General features: G+C 38.9%; 2 protein-coding genes across 3 annotated transcripts in view; one reads left to right on the top strand and one right to left on the bottom strand.

Annotated features, from left to right (window-relative positions):
• LOC109036406 (glycine N-acyltransferase-like protein 3) overlaps window positions 1-21,867 on the bottom strand; it is a 260,900-nt gene that overhangs the window by 112,427 nt on the left and 126,606 nt on the right. The window lies entirely within an intron of this gene.
• LOC109036480 (uncharacterized) lies at window positions 1,752-21,753 on the top strand. Of its 2 annotated transcripts, none has more exons than XM_019050718.2 (5): window positions 1,752-1,933; window positions 12,026-12,545; window positions 14,199-14,551; window positions 15,633-15,900; window positions 16,563-21,753. In XM_019050718.2, exons 2-5 carry the CDS (start codon window positions 12,042-12,044, stop codon window positions 16,767-16,769), a joined length of 1,332 nt encoding a protein of 443 aa, XP_018906263.2. In that variant the 5' UTR covers window positions 1,752-1,933; window positions 12,026-12,041; the 3' UTR covers window positions 16,770-21,753. The 2 variants fall into 2 exon arrangements, with proteins under 2 accessions (XP_018906263.2, XP_018906264.2); XM_019050719.2 differs by lacking the exon at window positions 1,752-1,933 and adding an exon at window positions 1,947-2,111.

The following is a 21,867-nucleotide window of genomic DNA, read 5'->3' as shown; positions in this document are numbered from 1 at the left end:
GCTTAGTTGGGAGGGAGTGATCAAAGCGTTACGTAATTTTCTAAGTGGTTGTAGATCTAGGTTACGGGGAGAGCTACGGGGTGGGAGAACGAGTTGAGTAACGGATTTTCAGTGTTAAGGGCTTTACGATCGGCAAATATGTGTCCCCTAGCTATCCCCTTTCCATACGCACCGGAGGATTTAGCTTAAAAAAAACTGCGCAATTTTCCCAGGAAAAATCTACCTCTTCGCAGTTCTTATATTTCAATTTTGCCGGCAGAAAAATTATACGCACATATCCACTAGAGTTCCACGAATAACTCGGGAAAAATGCGGTGAAAAAAAGGAGAAAAAAGAAGAGAGGAAGAAGTGAAGAAAGGGAACCTCTCTTACAAACTCCAAACTACAAAAAAAGGGCAAGGGAAGATTTCAAAATCGCGCTCTAAAAGCTAATAATCTGCTCGAGTTTTCTTCAGGATTTTCCGACATTTCCAAGGCCCCCTCAAGTTAGCCGCGGGGTGGCGATGAAACGCAGGAAGGAAATGAAAGATTGGAAATTTCAGTGAAATATTTCACGATTCATGAAATTTCACAAGACTGAAATATTTCATATTTTTCAGGGGGCACAGCATGCAACCCGCGCTCAAACACACGCAAATAGAGGAAATTCACAATCTATGAGCTTTCCGGAAAAAGGGCACACAGCAAATAATTGCGTTTGAGAGAAATCCATTTGAAGTTTTGATCATTACTATATGGCCACTGACAGTGACACTTTCGTTCGAAATCGGGAGTCCACGCTGCGATGAAAGATACCATCAGTGGCCAGAAATTATAATGATGGAAACTTGAAATGCATTTTTCTCAACCGCTATTTTTTGCTATGTGCCCATTTTTTGGAAAGCTCCTCAATTTTTATATTTTATGAAGTAAGAAAAGGAACCAGCATTTTTCAAAATCTCTCACAAATTTCTGAAATTTCATGAAATATTCCGAGTGAAATTTCAAGATTTTATTTCTCATGAAATTTTGCCACCCTGGTTATCCGGCGATTCCCTTTCGACGAGAGCGGGGGAACGGGGGTCTGCGGGCCGATTATTGAAATTGATAGACTAGACGATCGACAAAGAATACATAGGGAGTATGGAGCTACCCTATTGGTCAAAACGGGTGGTTCCTATGGACTAAGGGAGACAATGATGGACTAACTATCGGGCCCCTCGTGGGTTGCCGTTACTTATTCCTACCTGCTTTGTCCATCGTAACCACCCTCTTCTACCAATAGGATCCCTCCATATCTCTTTAGTCTTCTTTGTCTATAGCTTTGTCTATCAATTTCAATAATCGTCCCGCTGGAAGGGAGGCATTGCGAGCGCTCATCGACAACATCGGAAAACCCTAAATCCGAACGAGAAGCGGCAAGCTACGACGACGACAGCCCGAATCCACTGACGACAGCGAAAATTCCAAAATGCAAGAAAAGCCCTGCACGCTCGGCGGAATCGCGTGGGGTGGAAGAAGCCCGCCGAAGGGCGAGGGAGGCCGGGCGCGGGGGGGAGGAGTTTAATTTCTGAAGGGGACTGTACGGTTTATTACTATACTTTTTTTTTGACGTCAGACCCCCTCTTGAATTCCCCCCGTTGGGGACAGAAAACCTACACCTCCCCAATGTTGCGAAGCCAAGCAACAGCGCCGAGCGCGCGGCGGGCGGGCGGCGGGGAGGGGAGGGGAGGGGATGAGGGGTGCCGTAGAGGGGGCAGAGAGGGCAGCTGCTCGCTTCCGTGAAATCGTGAATAGCGAGCGAACTCCGGCGCGGATTGGTCGTGCCGCGTGCGTGACTCCTCAGTTTGTTTATCGAAAATTTCGCGAGTTTCGTTTCGGGCCCGTGATTTTGTGTTCCTCATGTGGATCCTGTGACTTTTCCCGTTTTCTCTCCAGGATTTTTGCTTTTTCGGTAAGTGGCTTTGCGAAGCGGTGTGGAATTTGTGTATTTTGTGGGGTGTTGCACCGGATCAACCCTCTGTTCAAAGTTGTGCCTCGAGTTTCAGTGGTGGATTACTTCGACAGGAATTCCAGGATTGGATCCGTTTCGTGCTTTCGGATAGTTGCTGTGATCGCACTGGATACTTCGCGTAAGCCAGCGATGAAGCGTTTCTTTCTGTCTTGTCATCTTTTATCACCTCCGAATCTGTTGATAACCACGTTGTTTTCATGGTCATCGCCGCGCGACGCGCGTCGCCCTAGTTTATCAATCCCCCCATCGCTTGCCCCCGCTATGCTCTGCTCCGTCGAGAATATCTCAACTGAACCTCCCGGCCCGGCTCCCAGCCATGCTTTTTTATTTCTCGATATCTTCACTTGCGTTCAAAATTTTACCCCCCGGTGTATGAGGAATTTTCATATTTGAAGAGTGAATTAAGCTCGCTTTTAAATAAAGAATAAGGAGAGAATTAAAATATGGGTAAGTAAGGCTGAAACATTAAAAATACTAAAAGGCAGGACGTTTCGAGCTGTTACCACTCATCCTCAGCTGCCAAAACACATAAAAACAAGTGAAAAATTGAGTGGCGACCTGATCCCAACCGTTATCACGTAACCCCTGGAATTCGCTATTAAATAGAAGGTATTTTCTCATGAGGAGAGGAAGTTTTTTCAGGAGGACTAAAGTATTTTTTAGATGACGAAATTCATACCATTTCACACCAACCAGGGTCGGATTAACGCTCAGGGTCAGGGGCACGGGGAGTTCGCGGTTAAAAGGACCCTCTTAATGCGGGTTGCATACTTCGTAAGTTGAAGGCGGTTTGCGCAGTTTGTCCCAAATGCCTTCACTTTGCTCCTTCTTTTCCTCACTTTGCAGATAATCTTATTGGTTCTTCCCCAATTCGGTTCCCCTCATCCTCACTCCAAAAAAGTACTCTCTAAGCCCACCGAAACGTCGTCTTAACAGTCCGATAAAATATTGAAATCAGAGCTCATGAGTTCATGGACATAGTCGTATGCAGGGGCCACAAAAATCCTCATCTCGGTTCCATTTAAATTTCACTGTCAGGTTTCCGATAGGTAATGAGTGACCCTAAAGTCTTAACTTCCAGGGCGCCATGACCCCTTAAATTCTAATATCTGGGCCTCCCCAATCTCTCAAAACCTTCAATATTCCAAGGGTACCCTAAATATAAGATTTGATTGTAGTACACGAAGAAAACAACCGAAAATTACCGCGGAATAACCCGTTTCTGGAGGGGGGGGGGGGGGGTTCCAGCACCCCGGCTTAACTCCCACTGATAAAGGCTACCATGTTTTTTGTGGGAAATTTTGCCACGCGGACTAGACTCATTCTTTATTTGAGAGCAGCATACTGTCGTGCTAAGGCAAAACGCCATATGAGCCTTCAGGCGTTGCCAAATTTCTTTCAACAACCCACAAATTTACTGGGATAATTCTGAATATTTTCCCTCCAATTTTTCAGCAATTTTGTTTACAATCCAATCTGAAATATCGAAAAAATGTCAAGAAAAAACACGCATAATTTTCTTCAATAACACATGTTTTATTCGGAGAAATTTGGCAACTCTCAAATATTCATACGTCGTTTTTCCTTAGCACGGCAGCATAGCCGCCACCCCTCCTTCGTTAGAATTCTACCGTGCCAGAGAAAAACGCCGTATGAGCCTTCAGACGTTGCCAATTCTCCCCGGATAAAAGATTTATGCTTGAAGAAAGTTATGCGTACTCTTCCTTGGAATTTGTAGATAATTCAGTTTAAACGGAGGACAAAAATTTTGTCCTCCGTTTTTCGGACATTTTCGGAAATTTTCGTCCAGGGTCGGACTGGTCATAAAGCCATTCTGCCATTGGCAGATGAGCCCCCTTGGCGCGCCGAAAATTCGCCCCTCTGACAGATAGCAAAATAAGGAGAGATAAAAAATTACGACCGAGAATATATGCGGAAAATTTCTTAAATGAACGGAAAAAGAGAGAGTTAGAAGTAAAGAAAGGTGCCTTTACGCATGATAGTTGTGAACAGAGGTCCAAGAACTACTCTCTGAAGCTTAAACACTTTCCTGTGAACTTTTCACTTTTTTGTTGACATACAGGCGCTTTATCATCCTCCTCCTTCATTTGCAATGAGTTACTCCCTTACAAGCGATGGTCGGTTAGATTTTTAGATATACGCACCCTTTATAGACCTCTTGAGAGACCTTTAAACTAATGTTTTCCTTTTCAAAATTACTATTGATTTGGACACACCATGGCATATCTTGGGCAAAATTACCTTTATTTATCTCGAAATTCAAAAATAAGAGGCATCTAAAGTGTAAACGCGATACAACTATTCGCACAAGATGCATGTCCACATTGCATATGAAGTATGTAAGACGCGATGACGTGAGTCGTGAACTCACAATGCTCTGCTTTATGACTACTAATTTGAAGCATCATTACAAATAGGACAAACGGAAACAAACACAATATGGAAATAAAGCGAGGGAAAGGGTGCGCGTTTACGACGGCGCAGAGATACAACTATTCGTACTTGATGGATGTCTGTGTTGCGTCTGAAAAATTGAAGGCGCGATGACGCGAAGCGTGAGCTCTCAATACTCTTCCATATGCTGCCAATGCGGTGTCGCTGCGGATTTGGCAACATTCGAATGTTCACAAGGCGCTCTTTCTTAGCACGGCAGCACAGGAAATCATTGTCATCAGATTTATTCGTCAAAATTTCGATTAGATTTCTACCCTAACCGTTGACATTTTTCAAAAAAAATTGGGTTTGACTTCCGTGGGGAAAAAATGTCCACATGAATTTTAAAACGTAATAACAGAAGTTCATCGTGCGCTTCTCTTACACTCTCGGAGGAGAGCTGCGGTCGTAGCGACAGGGAGGCTGGGCCCCATGGCCAGATTCCTTGCCCCCTCTTGCAATTTGCTAACTACTCTCAGGGTTGCCATTTTCCATGAAAAATAAAATCTTGAAATTACGTGTACAAAATATGTCATGACACTCCAGGAAAAATGTTGAATTTTATCGATATTGGGTACCTAAATGCAGAACATAACGGAAGGCAGACGATTTTTGCTTTTTAGTGTTATTTAGTGCGTGTTGCATACCGAACCCCTAAAAATATGTCAATCCTTCTCTTCAAAGTATTGTGAAGTTTAGAAATATTTCACGAAAATATCCGAGCTCTCATATTTTTCATCGCTCTTGTGCAACCCTGACTAATTCCCCTTCTGGCGTGGCTCTGCCTGAAAGAATTCCTATAGGGATACTCCCCCCCCCCCCCCCCATCATTACTGACTTGCCTCTGGCACTGGAAAAGGGTAATGGTCATTTCATCATTTGCTTATAGTTCATGGTTTTTAGAAGGAAGCTGTAACTGCCATCAGATGAGTTGCCTGAAATTTTTCTTGGGGGAGAGCCTGACTAGAAGCAACCGACTGCCGCATTTGCTTAAAATTCAGGAATGAATTTAGCAAGCAGAAACAGATCAGTTCTGTTAGCAAGGAAGAACGCCGTATGAACATTCGAGAGTTGCCAAATTTCACTAGGTGAAACGCGTATTTTTGACGACATTTACACATATTCGTCCTTGAAATTTTCTGATATTTTAGATTAAACTGCGTCTAAAATGTTCTGAAATATTCAAGAGAAAAAATTCACAATTTTCCCACAAATTTGGGTTTTATCGAGGAAACTTGGCAACGTCTGAAGGCTCATACGGCGTTCTTCTTTAGCACGGCAGAATTGATAATCACCTATTTAGGAAGGAGAATAGAGGAATAAAGTTCACGATGGCAGCGGTGTGCAGAATCCTAAAGCTCTAAATATTCAAACAGCTCCCTCTTTTTCATTAAATTCTCTCGCCGAAGCTTTGATAGAATAATAAAAGGAGAATGAAAAATAAAGACACCGTTACATAACCGCTTGAATTATTGATACGGGACATAAAAAAATGTTCGGGACCGAAATTTCAAGACCTTGGTATTATGTAACGCGCCAAATGTGTTTCAACGCGTGCGCCGAGTGCATCGGCTCTATGTAGGTGAACTCCCGTTCAGTTTGCTTTTTGCATCTTACCTCTGGGCTGTTTTGTCTTCGAAAAGTGAACGAAAGATAGGAAAAAAAATTAGAAGTTGATGCATGCTAATCTGGTACAAGACCACTATCTAGCTAGCGTACAATCGTTGAAAAATCAAGACGGTTGTCAAGTTCCCCGCCCCCCTCAGCCCCCTTCGTCCTCCACTCTTTGGTGCGAGCCCAGGAAAAAACTGACCTAACGTTTCGTCGCACAGTGGATCGAGTCAATAGGAGAGGTAGGACATGATTTAAACATTTTAAAAGCGTATACCTTCATTAATATGAAATGTAGACGTTTTAAAAGTAGTTTTACGGTCTTCTCGTTAAATTTTCTATTTAAAGCACCTCTAAAAATTGAAATTGTGACGAGATAAATGTATAATTTTACGATTTTTGTGAAAAATGCCATGTCCGACCTCTTCCAAAGATTCGTTCCACCGTGCGTCGTTTCAACTTTTAATCTCATCAATTTATCTTGCGCGAGAACGATAACTATCCCATATCGAAATTGCTCTGATCAAATCATTGGCTGGGTTTTTTTTTGTTTTTCACAATCTTGTGAAAAAAAAGCTTTACGATACCTATACTTCTTGAAGTATAGGTATCGTAAAGCTTCTAATTGAAAAAGTCACTGTCACAAAAACTTCAAGAAAAGAGAGCGACTCGTTATTTGTCGGGTACCCCGTTAAGTCTGACGATACTTGCTGCTAGTCAAAAACTTTTATGGTCAAACACATAATTTCCTTCGCCTTTTTAATTTTCTGAAAGAGGGGTAGGGATACTGCGTAACCGTCAAAAGAAGACTGACCCTGCTATATACTGCCGTGCTGAGGAAAAACGCCGTATGAGCATTCAGGCGTTGCCATATTTCCTTCGTTAAAAACGAGTATTCTAGGGAAATAAGAATTCCTGTTACTTTGAAACGCAGCTCCTACTGCCAATATTTACCAGGAATAAGCTATATTTAGAGCAATTTTCTCGAAAATTTTCTTAATTCGGGCCTTGAGAGAAGTGGAAAAGGGTGGAGAGGAGGGATAAAGGCGGGGATCAAGGAGGTTGTTTCAGAATCTAATCGGACTGGAAAATTTCGCGGGGGGCCCGGTACAACTACGTTGCGCTACTGGCTCCTCAAACGATACTTTTCTCAGCTTTACTTATTCATCATAATCTTGGCCACGGATTTCCTGTACCTACTACAATTCGGATTTTTCAGTCTACTAACAATTTATCTAAAACGGAATTCTTGGAGCAGGGAAATGATGTAATGGAGAATTTGCACGCAATTTTTTTATTGCTTCATCTGAAAGTGCCTAATGAGCTGAGTTCGCAATATTTTTCATAATTTTTTTCTGACATGGGAAATTGGAGAAAAATTGATTTAAAAGTGAGAAAATGCGCCGCCTTGTGACGTCATCTGGCGGCATTTCCCATTTAAACACATGTATTTTAGCAGAATCGGTTATTTTGTCATATCTCCTCTAATAATCGCTCAATTTATGAATCAAGGGTATCTTCGTGTTCAGTTCACTCAGAGGATTCCACTTAAACAGGAAATTCATCAAATTTCAGACCCTTGCAAATTCTCCATTGAGACCATTTTTTTAATAGAATACACTCTTTTTTGTAATTTTTGTACTTGTTCACAGGTATATGTATTTACCTTTCGACATCGTTCCACTTGTGTTTCCTTATTGATTCGCAAGTTTTTACGACCGTCGTAAATCAAACTTTGAATTGCTTCACCCAAAACTGCTGGGCCAAAGAGCCAAGAGCATTGTTTGGTTTTGCGGATTCTAACATCGGAGCATTAAAATTAGAGAGAACGTGATGAGAATTGGGAAACCTTTTGGGAAGAGTTGGAGTGAGGCGACTGCCTCCATAGTACCTATGGATTTTAAGGCTGACGATTTTTTCAGAGTTCTTTCAGTAAATTCCGATTGTTTTAGGGGCTTTTTCTGAGATTTTTTGAAATTTCGCTCCCTATGAAAATTTTTCATACTCTCGACCGTTTCCCTCTTAAACTAGGTTGAAATGAAGCCCCCTAGTTAGACATTAGCACTTAAGCAGGATTCCGTTTTTCCTCCCTTTACTCAAATTTTTTCGTGGTGCTTCGAGGAAAATGCCACTCAAAAAAAGTTATGGGATATTTTTGCCACCGTCTAGTGACGCACTCGTTTTCAAAAGACCTGGAGGATACCCACTTTTTTCGAAATTAACACCATCTGAACTTCGAAAATTCAATATTCATAAAAGGTCGAATAAATAAGAAAAAAAAATGTTCTTCGGTGAATCGGCGGAGAGGACGGGCACAGCAGGAATATACCAACAAATGTGGGTTTTTTTTCAACCCCCCCCCCCTTCCCGTCGACATGCCGCCTATTTAAGGAAGACGCTTCGAAATTTTGAATAGCTCAAAGTGCAGCTGCTCTCCAATGTTTTGAATTTTTTTCCGCGCATCGATATGTCTTAGCTTGCACGCGAGCGATAGATCGATATAGCTGTACTGATGAATCTTGCTAGTTCGAATTTCGAAAAGGCATAAATACTCTGGAACAATGAAAACAAAGTAATTAACCCTAAATGTAACACGGATAAAGAATTTTTCACGTGAATATCGCGGCATTTAAACACTTCAGTAACGTTAGACAGCCAAGAAGACAAGATTTGCCTTCATTTTAGCGTGATACCGCATACCTACTCCGGTGTTCGAATAGTTGCACGCTTGATTTTCTCATTTAGCGATGCAAGCTTAATTCCTCCATTCATAAACGTTAGTTATGAAGATTGTTGCATGTGAAAGAAATTTCCGATTTGACCATTGATTCCTTTGTAAAAGTTCGCGAGAAGCGCGATGGTGCCACTGGTTGTCTCTGAAATCAACTCCTAAGCTCAAAAAAAGCTCTCAAATTGGGGCCAAAATGGAGGGGGTACGCTATCCTGAGAGTCCACGTCTACATCACGACAAACTCTCTCCATGTAAAGATGGGGAGCAAATACATTGACAGGGCTGCCACCTTATTTGGGGACTCCAAAACTGAAAACACGGCAACCCTGCTAATGTATTTGCTCCCTATCTTTGCATGGATAGTTTGTCTTGATGTAGACGTGGACTCTCAGGATAGCGTGGGATATCCCCTCCATTTTGGCCTCAACTTGAGAGCTTTTTTTGAGCTTGGGAGTTGATTTCAGAGAAAACCAGTGGCACCATCGTGTTTCTCGCGAACTTTCACTCAAGAAGCAACAGTCAAATCGCAAATTCCTCACACATCAACATCTCCATTCCCGGAGTTACATTTGAAACATAGGGGGCTGTAAATTTATTCGTGTAGAATGTGGGTCAAGTAGGTTTGTAAGAGACAGGATATACTTGCTTCGGATCGAACCTGGCCGTAGCCGATTTCTTGCGATTCATCGAAGCGTGACGTAACAACTAGCACCCTCTGGAGCGCGCCCCCGGAATGTCCCAGCCGCAGCGGAAGTTACTTCATCCCGTAACCACGCGGATCTCAAATTTCCGCGATCTCTCCCGTCTTGCCACTTTTATCTTTTAATTTGCAACTATCAAGGACTGCTTGATATTTCGCACTTCGTGTTCTTCAGTCCAGTGGCGAGGCGTGAATGATCGATTATCGATATTTTCCCATTTGAAGCTATGCTAAAGAATCGATTGTAAAGGTGTTCGTTGCGAACACCCTGTTTTTCGATCCTTTTAGGTAGGTTTAAATGGCAGATCAATCAATATATCGGAAAGAACGCCGCGCCACTGCTCTGCCGTGCTAAGGGAGAACGCCGTATGAGCCTTCTGACGTTGCCAAATTTCCTTCAATAAAAACCGAATTTACAGGGAAAATTGTGGATATTTTTTTCCAAAATTTTCAGACAATTTTGTACGCAATCGAATCGAAAATATCTGACAATTCCAAGGAAAAATATGCATGAATGTTGTCAAAAATACATGTTTGATCAGGGGAAATTTGGCAACTCTCGAATGTTCTTACGGCGTTCTTCCTTAGCACGGCAGTGCTCGAGTCCTCAACCTTGTGCCTTAGGCAGAATTGCATTCTATGGTTGCGGCTGCATGACCACGGATCGAACACGATGATTTTTAACGTCGCTATCATTAAGGCCAAAATTAGACTCTTTGTGATGTAATATCGACGTTTTTCTGACGAAGGGACGAAGTAACCCCATTCAAAGGTTGCAAAGTTAACTCAAGCTATTCGATAATTAACAAGAACACGATTTTGCAATTTCTAAAATGTTGTATGTAATTTTCCCTGCTCTCAAGTACCGAGGACTTTTTTTTAAAAGCGTGGATGGATTCATATTTTGCGCACGATTTTAAACGCTCAAGTTTGACTTCAAATTTAAAAAATGAAAACAAAAATTTAGTATTGTACCTATGAAAATGTGAATGCAATAGTGTAAATGACGTGACGCCAGTGCAATAAGTAATATTGGCGATTCTTAATTCTCAAAGAGAGTGGAGAATTCTGAACGACTGATCAAACGCGCCTTCAAATGCCAGGGTATGCGATTACACACGACACTAGTGTCGAAATAGTTATCGCTCGGAATGTGGCTGTTTTTTGAAGGCGTTTTAAAGGATTCATCGTATAACCTCACAATTGCACGTGAGAACTATATCAACACGGATGTCGTGTCAGCTTGCATTTGTTTCGCTTGTAGGCAATTTTTATGCACTTGTTTAAGTTTTTTGCTGAGTTGCTGAGTTAAGAAGCCAGCTCTTTTTTTCTATGTTCATTCGAGTTGAGGATGCCCACCGTTTCGATTGCTTGTCATAAGCAAGTCATCTTTCGCAGATGAAACCTCGAAACTTCGGTGAAGAAAAACGCCGCAGACGCAGGGCAGGATTTACTTACTTGCCGCCCATGGCCGCCTGTATTTTGCCGCCCCCTTCTCATTAGTTTTGAAACATCAATAAAAACCATCAAGTGAACGTGTCGGAGGGGGAGGGGTGCATAAGACACGTTTACTCGTGTTGGTCACATTTTTTGCGAAAGCCCTGTCAATACTACTAGCAAAAGTTCACGGAACATGGCGCAAAAGTTAAGTTCCGTAAACCTATCTCTGTACGGACGAGGCCCTCTATTTACAAGAAATGAACCAAAAAATTATGAAAGAACAAACATAAATGTGGTTTAATAATTTTTAACTTCCGCCGCCGCGCCGCGCTGACGGCACTGTGTTTGGCGCAATGTGTGAAGTATTCCTACAGTCTTATTACATGCGCTATGCGTTTCGGGCCAACCGCTGCTGCACGCACTGTGTTTGACGCAATGCGTGAAGTATTCATGCAGTCTTGTAGGCGCTATGAGTTTCGCGCTGCCAGCTGCTGACCGCTGCGACCGCACTGTCTTTGGAGCAATGCGTGAAGTATTCATGCAGTCTTGTAGGCGTTAATATGTGTTACATGCCGACCGCCGCGCCGAGGGTTTCTCCTTTTCATCTGACGTGCTCGTCATCATTGCTCTCTGCGCCGCGCCGTTCCAGACCAAATTCCGTGTTCAGTTTCTCTCTTAGTCTTAACTCGACAAATTAAAGGCGCCGTCTATTGTATCACAGAAGGACGACAAAATTAGAGATATACTCTCGGGAAATGAGAGATTTTGTCACCTTTTCTCGTTCGTATTATTTTTTTCTGAATCCGATTTTTCCTTATAGCTACATTTAAAAAAATTGCAAAATTTGCCGCCCCCTAAATTTTCCGCCGTGGGCCGCGGCCCATGTGGCCACTCCCTTAATCCGGCTCTGCGCAGACGCAGTTTTTTCATGAAATATAAGCGCAATCTTCCTCATATTTAAAAGCCCCACTCTCCTCCTTAACACATTACTCTGATTATCTATCACGAATTATTCTTTTAAGTAGGTGATGATTATTCCTGTCGCTCTTTACAGAAATGAACTCCTAAATAATTTTCCTTTTTTAATGTGTTGCAGATTGTAAGCTTTAAACATGGCACGACCCAGCGGCAAATCATTTCATCTCCGCTGGAACAACCACCTTTCAAATCTGCAAACACTCTTCGAATCACTCTACAACGAACAACACTTGGTTGATGTAACGATATCATGCGCCGACGGTTTCCTGAAGGCCCACAAACTGGTTCTCTCTGCATGCAGTCCTTACTTCGAGACCATCTTCAAAGAAACTCCCTGCAAACATCCCGTCATCATCTTGAAAGGGATCTTGCGCCAGGAGATGCAGGCAATTTTGGAGTACATGTACGCAGGAGCGATAGATGTCCACGAAGACGATCTACCCTGCCTTCTGCAAGTGGCCAATGACCTGCAGGTCAAAGGGTTGGTTCAGAAGGGTGCAGAACCAGGGAAAGCGTCTCCGAGAAAGGAGGTGGAAATTGAACCAGCACCAAAGAGCATACCCCAAGATGATTCTGCCTCTGAGAGTGAATCCCCAGACTCCATGGTCAAATGTGAGCCCATGGATTTGCACGAGAATGTAAGTTTGCTTGCACAGTTTTTGTTTGTTCATATTTCAAAGTTCATCGAGAGGCAGTCAAGTAAAATTAATAATTTTAAACACTTTAAAGTTGAACCCAGGGTTTTCCAAAGGATGAAAATTGTGTGCTTAAATGTCAGTTAGCAGGGTGTCTAGTATTTTTTAATTTTGGAAAATCCTGATATTTTCCCGATTTTTCCTGATAGTTTACAACAAATTCCTGATTTTTTCATTTTGAAAATTCCTTATATTTTCCTGATTTTTCTCGATTCCTGGCACGGTAGGCAAAAAGCAGGAAGACTTCCTCCATTGAGGAGATTCACGTAAGAAAAATTCCTGATAAAACGTCCAGTTTTTCCGATTTTCCTGATTTTTTCCTGATCGGCCAAAATTCCTGATATTTGCCGGTTTTTCCTGATGCTAGACACCCTGGTTGGGAGCGATGAGTATCTTGTTTTGAAAAGTCCTTTGCAACAGAGACCCTTATAACTACTTTTCAGAAACTCTTGGAAAAACGGTCAAAAATAATGGTTTAGAAAACCCCTTTTCTTTTGAATATTTTTAAGTGAAAATTTTGGCTTAGGCATGTCTACTGAAATTTATGTAAAAATGTCTTAGAAAATACTAGGTACTCTTTAAAAAGTTTTTAACTTTTTTCCCAAAAATTTTAAGGTTTAGAAAATTACAGCAAGACTCAGGAGAGTTTTTGAACACCTTATCGAGAGTTCTCTAAAGTTACAAACCACTAAAAGGGGCTTCCTATATGCCTGTCTCTAATTATAAATATCTGCTGATCTAAGATTCGGATCCCCCTGAAATGCCAACTCTTTGGAGAAAGCCTCTTGAAGTCAAGAAACGAAAATTTAGAAAAATTCTCCTTTAAGGCTCAAGTGAATGGAGCCTTCAATGTTGGTGTTCCTGCAATTGGTTGCTGTCAATACCTACCTACAAGGGCATTTTCTGATTCTAAAAAAAAATAGTCAATCCAAGGCTCGAGAATGGAAATATTTTGAACAAATATCAATGCAGAGGCCCTTTCATCTGATTTTGATACACCTAATAAGTCATAGAAACTTGCATGTTTCTACTTTTTCATGCAAAAAATTTTTTCATCACTAGTTTCAGTGAAAGAAGGCTGCTCCCTGAGGGCATCATAGGTAATTCCTTGAGACAAACTTGCTGAAAAAGGAGCTTTGGGTACCTAATAGTTGCAAGTTCAATGCTGGATGTCACCCTAGCTGGCTTCACTCGGCATGGGCTACATTTGAATCGGTCAGTTACAAAAGAGTGCAAGCGCCAGATATAAAAATACAAAAGAAGCAGGAGGAAATGTACAAACCAACCCGTTTTAAATTGCAGATGAATGAATAACGTGATAAATTATTTCATTCCTTTAATATTTTAGAGCTCTGAGATTTATAAGGGTTCAATTGAAACGGTTACTTCTAGGTATTTTTCTCAAATTCTTATTTTTAGCGCTTGAGCCCTTTTTTAACTGACCGATTCATTTGTCCTAGTGCCTTAAAAATGACAGTTATCAGCCTACCTCCTTAAAGGCTGCCCTGAGATCCTTTTCTTTTTGGCATTGGTGAATATAAGCTTTTTTTCATGTTGATTGTATGCTTTACTCACATTCTTCCTCTATGTTCCCAGGATGAAAATATTGAACAAAATAACGAAACCAGGAATGGGAATGGAAATTGTCTCTCACATTCTAATGACTCAAATGACAGCAGTAGCAAAGATGAAGTTCAAGCCAGCAATATTATAAACGGATTCATGGAGCATTTGAGTGAGAAACGTATCGTCCCAGAGGGCTTAGAAATCTCCAAAGTAAAACTTGATGATGTGGGAACAGATTTATCGAATATTCCTGAACATGTACAAAAAGACTTTCTGACACTGTATGATTTCAAAAACATGTACGAGAATGGTAGTCCTGCCAACCAATTAATGAATAGGAGTATGATACCTGACAAAGATCTCTTCTGTACAATTTGTAGGAGGTAAGTTGTTTTTCTTTTTGAATACCTAGTTGTCTTCTTCACTCTTAGCCCCAAGAAGTGAATCGTCTAATTATTGCAATTTTCAGAACATTCATCTTAAAGAGAAAATTGCTATGGAAAAAATGAGATACTTGCAATTGCAATTCAGAATTGTTACAGAAAGGATCGAATACAGTGGAGTAGAATTTAAGGACTAGAAATTATTATTAATGGCTGGTTCTGATTTGAAGCAATTCTCCTTTGACTTAAAACTTATGGGAAGTGCTTCAGTCAAAGAAGTTGCATATTTCTGCATGTTCCATATTTTGCTGTAAAATTACATAAAATCATCATTGAAGATTTTCCTATTTGTGGATTAAAAAAAGAAATTTTGCCGATAGCTTATTTATTGAGATGAAAATTAATTGCAACTTTTATCTTAAAAATGCTACTCGTTGTTAAACTGGGAGCTACATCAGATAATGCACATAACTGTCATCAGTGTGGAAGTTTCTTCAAGAACTTTTAAGTTCGGCAGGAAACACATTTTTAAGTCCTGAAGTGCAAGGAACGTGCATTCACATGTAAAATCTTCCCCTTGCTTACAGGAGGCAAATTGATTGCCAAAGCTCACCCTATCTCTCAAGTTCAAAAATGGAATTTAGTTGCTATGTTTGTCCATGAACAGAAAACTGACTTCGCTAAAAATTTATGGCATACTTAAAGACTGAGTAATGAGGGGATTTTGTCTATTTCTTTTAACTAAGGCCCTTATGATAAATTGTTACATCATATCATGCAGGAACCTCCACTTTGATTTGGAAAGGCGTTGAAAATTTGCAAAATAGTGATCTCCGATCTGAGGCCAAACAAAGCCAAAGAAGTATAAAAATTGAAGTTGAAGCCCGAAATGAAACCTAACAGATTCTACGTGATACGTAGATATCAGAGCAAAATTGGAAGTTTTTTTACTTTCTTAGCTCTGTATTTCTCTGAGAATAGTGTGAACAGAGCACTGTTTGAACATCCTATTTATATCTCTCTATTACCTACTTACTTAATTTTATATCATATTAAAAGTAATTCTATTTTCTGTTGACAGGTACTTCATGAACAAGCAAAATATGAAGCGTCACTTACTAACGCATAGCGGAGAAAAGCAACATCAGTGTACATATTGTAGTGCTAAGTTCCTAAGGCTATCACATCTGCAGCGACACCAAAGAACCCACACTGGAGAGAAACCCTATGCCTGCAATCAGTGTGCAAAAACATTCTCCAGGTCGGACAAGCTCAAATACCATGTGGAACAGCAACATTCTTATGGAGCTAAACCTTACCCTCCAAAGCAAAGAGGCAGGCCCAGAAAGGTGTGTATTCTCCCTAACTCTTTTACCCCCATAATTTCTCACGAATATTGTAACATTAATCACATTTTTTATCAAACTTTGAATGGCTCATTCCTCATGCTTCCTATTACTCATTTATCTAGCTCAGTCATTGCATGGTAGATCAGCTCTGGCATGAAACATGTCATCACACATGGAAAATGGATGGCAAAACAGAAAAAATGAAAGAACCTTAAGAACTAAATTTCAAAATTTTTAAGTTTCAAAAGTACCTGTTTTTGTCAGAAAAATGATGATTGTTCTTCGAAAAGAGAAATATGCCAGAAAATCTACGAGATCTACCAAGGGCACCACCAAGATTTGTAATATTTTAGTTTCACCAACATTTTTTGGGTGGGTAGCTTTTGAAGCTTTGGCTGAAGTCATGGTTCAATTTATTTTCACAATTCTGATAATCAACGTTTTGCAGTCTTAATTGTTTCTTCCTTGACAAAACTTTAGCAGAAGCCTTAAACTTTATGTTTAGTGCACAAGAATATTCTTCTGAATTTTTCCTCTCTTAAGCTATTTCTTACATACCTACCCACAAGGCAAAAACTGTCAATCTCTGTAAGTAACGTTCTCTTGCCAATGAAATATAGAAAAAAAAACACGGAATTTGATTTTTCCTTTCACTTTTTCAGGACCCCAATTTAGGATCTCTACACGGCACACTATCTCTACAAAATCTGTACAACTTAGGTGCCAGTTTCCTGCAAACTGGTGGCGGGGGAATCGCGCCTCAAGCGCCTCAACAGTTATCCAACGATCAACAATACGATGTGACAATCAGTGCTTTAGGAGCATCGAGTCAACCTTCACCTCCTAATGGTATCATTGAAGCAGATTAGAGTCCAGAGAGGGGAATTCTTCATGTCAAGACTGATTTTCTAATTAAGTGTTTCAGCTATTAGGTAATTTATGACAATTCAAATATTTTTAAGTTCCTCTCAGCATCATGGACATTTTGAACCAAACTCAATCTCCCCTTTTTCTTTTTCAGAAAATGACTCCATTGAAATTCCTCATCCTTTGGTTTCATTGAAGATTAAAACAATATTCTTTTTTTTTGTGTGTGTATTCTGGACTTTGAGGAAGACTAAAGTTCTAAAGTTTCTCTTTGAAATAGTTAAATGTTGAACTGATTGGTTCTTATTTTCTCTGAAAAAATATCAGTTAGTACCCCCTTCCCTCTCCGCCTTAATGAAAAAATTCCAAGCCTCACTTTAATCAATGCGAGGTTTACCAAATAAATTCCGCCTGAATACTAAAAATACCTACGACATGACAGCCGAATCAACTATTTTCAGCAATGTAGAATAGATGCATGTTCAGGGTACACACACACAGTTTGTCCTTTTTTTTCTAAGAAAAAAAAATTGGAATATCTTATTGTTCAATCATTTTTGTCCGACTTGTTTCATACAAACAAATTATCATTATTTCTTTATTTATTAATTTAACTGATTTTGAAAATCAACTAAAATTTCAGAGAATAATTCTAACAGGGTTGCAAGTTGAAATTTTCATGAGTTGGGGAGGGCTGAGGCTAAATTTAAGAACTCTACTGTGTGGAAGAAAGTTGTTTTGCTGAGTTTATACCATTGTTTTCACACCATTTTTAAGCCATTTGTAGGCAGAATAGATAATTACCATAACTCTAGTTGCTAGAAAATGTATTTTTCTTAAAGAATTTTCAACTCAAAGTCACAAATGTATTGTTTAAGGGTAGTTAAGTGTTACCTTTAATTTTATTTCTGAAAGTAGATATTGATGGCTGAAGTTGAAAAATTTATATCATGGATAATTTAATTTTTTCAAAAAGGAAGTGATCAAAATACATCCTTGAAATTTTGTGGAAATATTTTTGAAAAAGTGCAGGAAGTTCTTAGATAATTTCTAGACAAACTGCTGATTAATTTTTTTTAGAAAAAAATAAAACATGAGATTCACAACATTGCAATCAGAGAAACCCATTTTTCAACTTCAGTCATCAACATTCATGTAATCTCATTAAGGCTTGAGAATCATGCGATGTTGAGGTTTTTCCATTGAGAACCAATCGGCTGCCTTTGCCCTTCTCTAAAATCAGTGACAACCATTATTCATTTGTAGCCAAGATACGTGTAAGCATTTCTTTGCACAAAAAATATGTATGCTTATTGCACAGGCAGACAGTATTTTGCTATGTTGAAATATTTTTTTATAAAGTTTCAAAATTTCCTCTTGTGTTTCTTTATTCAACAAAAGAACAACCAAATCTATTTGATATCTGAGATAAATATTTTTCTTGCAAAAAACAAATGTACTGAAAGTTTCGAGTTAATATTCAGCGATAGGCTTTTTGTTATAAAAATGAAACAAAGAAAACATTTATGAAATATTCCATGAAATAGTTCCCTGTAGCTAAATGCTGCTCCGTTTTCAGTGGAAGTTATCGACAACGTATAAAAAACAATTCCGCATCTATGTAGTAAGCAAACATATTGGTGAGGGAATGAATTTGCTTTCCTATCTTGGCTCTAATAATTTTGCACCAAGAGATTTCAAGGCTTGTAACAAGAACCCCATCAGCACCTATTCAGTAAAGGACTATCCAGAGCTGATGGTTTAATTTTGTGTAATTTGAGGTTGAATGCGTGGAACAGACTATTCGAACAGTCTTACTTTGCCGTTCCCTCATAAAATAATTTGTCAGCTTGATTATGTGACATGGTGCTCAGATAGCTAAAATATCTGAAAAACCAGACAAAATCGGGAGGGAATTTCAACCCACAAAATACCCGAAAAGCTTCAAGAAGTTTCATTAGATCATAAGAATTTATCTGCCTTTTCAATTTTTCATTATCTTCTGAGTTTGTTCATCAATGGAATAAGAATTTCAAAATTTAACTTTCGTGAGAAAACAGAGCTCTTAAAGAAAAATGAATGGCAAGAATTTCGCTCTTTTTCTTTTTGTATTGTCAATAGGAGAAATTAGGGAATTTTTGTCATACTCGCAGGCAAAAATCTGAAATATCTGGGAATTTTTCAGGGGATTTCTTCACCCTGTATTTGCTGACTTGTAACTGACTCTGGGATCTTGAAACAGGTTCTGAAATCTCTTGTTCTATCTGTACCTTAAAGTCAAAGAATCATAATCATATTTTAATTGATTCGAAATAGAATAAATGTACCTTTTACCAGAAGTGGAATGTCAGAAAGAGGGTCCCTTCATTGCAAGTGGTCGGCAGAATTTCACATTAGTTTCTTGATAGAGCTTGTGCCCAACAAAATTAAGGATTTTTGTGTATTAATTTTTGATCAAGAAAATTGAATTTTGTAGGAAAATTACCATTTGTTTAGCATTGCGACATGGTTTCTTCTACATAGGTAATTAATTGAAACAAGGGCAAAATTATTCCATAGAAAATAAATATTGCACTTGGCCTAGCAATCATTCTTATGGAGAATTCTGTCTACGAATTTTCGAGAAGGCCCCTCATTTTTCTAAAAAAGTCACTATTTTGCTTTGCTTGATGAAGCCATAGGGAAAACGGGATTTCCTGCAATTCTTTAAGTTGCGATATTTTTTGAGCTTTGTATAGTTTCTCCAACATCATGTGTAAATTTTTTTCTCACATTTGAAGCTCTTTCTAGACATTTGCAGAATGTGTTTATTCTCTTTCAATCTAACTAGAATCTGCCAAAAATGCCAGTCGTGATTCTTTGGCTCTAAGCTTAAGATAGGTGCACATGTAACATTTCTGTCTGTCTAAACTGAAAAACGAAATTTAGTGTCAACTTTCCTCAAACTTTCTCTCTGAACTGTTTATGGACCTAAAATTTTCATCACATTGGATACAACTACATCTCTGACTGAGGTATTTTAGATTGATAATTTCACCTTCCTGTCGAACATGATGTTGGATTAGTTTCATTTTCTGATGATTTGTTGGTGACTTTTATTTTGCCTGCACAGAGAGAAAGTCAATTTTTAAATCTTGTTAGAGACAAGAAAGTTTTTACAGCTATTCTTCTTCACTATTTTCAAAGAATCCAGTGTTTTGAACTGATATAGTTTATTTTTTTAAGCATGTACATTCCAAGTATTGAAATCTAAGTTATGAAATATTGTAGAATTGCCTCTCTAAGACCAAGGTATTTTTAACGGCTAGGGTAATGTATCCTTTATCGCGGTACACTCAATTTATGTTCTGAAAATCATTGGCTTTTGCAAGGTGGCCATAAAATGTTTCAAAATTGCTTGCAATAATTTACTCGGTTACCAGTTTGGAGGAAAAGGATCTCCCAAAAGCGCTGCGATCTTGACTAACACCATCAAGGAAAGTCACTGTTTTTTATCATAATTTTCCACAATTTACTCACGTGAGTAAAACATTGCAGACACTTTTAAAGCATAGCGTTAGATTTGAGCCCTTTTGCCAAAAAAAAAAAACCTTTCCCTAACGATAGCCTTACTCTGCGTTTGTTTCACTTTTGCAGCTACATTTTATTCTTTGTCAAAATCATTTTCGTGCAGGTGGATCAGTCACTGTTTTTTTTTTAATATTATTTATTCTGTGCCATTTTAAAATGACATTCTATGAACGAAGCTCTCTCAACAAAAAATGAATTCAGACAGCTTGCCATTTCCTTCTCTTATCCTAAGATCATAGTTCATAAAATATTTATCTAGTGTTAAATGCATTACCTATTACGAAATTTGTTGTGATAATCAGATATTATTCTGTTAAGATTGTATATTTTAGTTCAGACTACATCTATGTAAATATATATATTTTGTTTCTTAGATTGATTCTAACAGAACCAATAATTCATAATCTAAATTTTGTTCAAAAGAAATAATCTGTATGTAATTGTTGAATCCTTGGAGTGAGGGAAAAGAATTATTTTTCTACGGGACTGTTATTTTGTGGTCTTCAAATGAGTTAGACCATTCTTGAAAAGAATATGTGAAACAAGATAATTTTTTAATTTTATACTATTTGTAAAGGACAAGATCCGGAGATTTAGGGTTGCTGGTGACCTTCACATCAAACAACTTTGAAGAACACACAGAAGTGTTGGTGAATTCCTGATAAACTCTTCATAATTCTAAAGCTCTTTGCTAGGATCTTAAAATCCCACCTTTTTTAAGTGTGGTTAGTGGAGGTCAGATATGATATTAGGAGATTTCTTCATTATTTCACTGGCAACCCTAAAATTTAATCTACATTGCAACAAGTGGACGTCAATTTTTGCAGCTTTCAATTTTCAGTGCCTCTTTCCAATTTTTCTATGACTTAAAATGGACACCACTTCAGTGTTCATATAATGCTTTCAAAGCGATTCATACTGATTGCTGTTGTTCTGGTCAATTTTTGCACTCTTCAAAAACAGAGGATTGCATGATCACAAATTATGTGATCTTGCGCTTGTTCAGAGAGACAATTATTTATTTTTGCAGCTAACTCCTATACTTAACGGCAACTTTAACAGATTTTCAATAAATTGAAGACAAATTTTAGTCTGAAAGTGACCTCTTGACTTTGGGAGAGTCTCGAAACACATCATCAAATTATTTCCCACTCCTAATAATACCTCAGATATTTTTTTTAAATTGCTGCGCAAGCTCAGGGGTCATATTTTTAGAATCCTAGTCATAATTTAGAGTCTTGAACCTAAAATTTTTGTTTTGTGAACTTCATCTTTTATTTTTGTACTTGTACAGTTCTTGTATTATTTGTCGATTACCTCTCATTTGAACTTATTTGTTGTGAAAAAGAGTGTACATTTTTCCGATTTATTTTGCAACAAGAGTTTTCTAAAATAAAAGTTTGTTTTACCTTCCAACTCGTATTGTGCTTCACCATTCTGTTACCAAACTCTCATTGGTATTTTGTACCATCTGTTGTTCGGGGATAAGCTACTTAGTCTGAAGTACTAAGATTTTCTCTCTAATTGATA

Source organism: Bemisia tabaci, chromosome 6 (assembly GCF_918797505.1).
Source record: "Bemisia tabaci chromosome 6, PGI_BMITA_v3".
In the NCBI taxonomy this organism is placed as follows: domain Eukaryota; kingdom Metazoa; phylum Arthropoda; class Insecta; order Hemiptera; family Aleyrodidae; genus Bemisia; species Bemisia tabaci.
The sequence above is the reverse complement of the archived record's forward strand: the minus strand, read 5'-3'. Positions and strand labels throughout refer to the sequence as shown.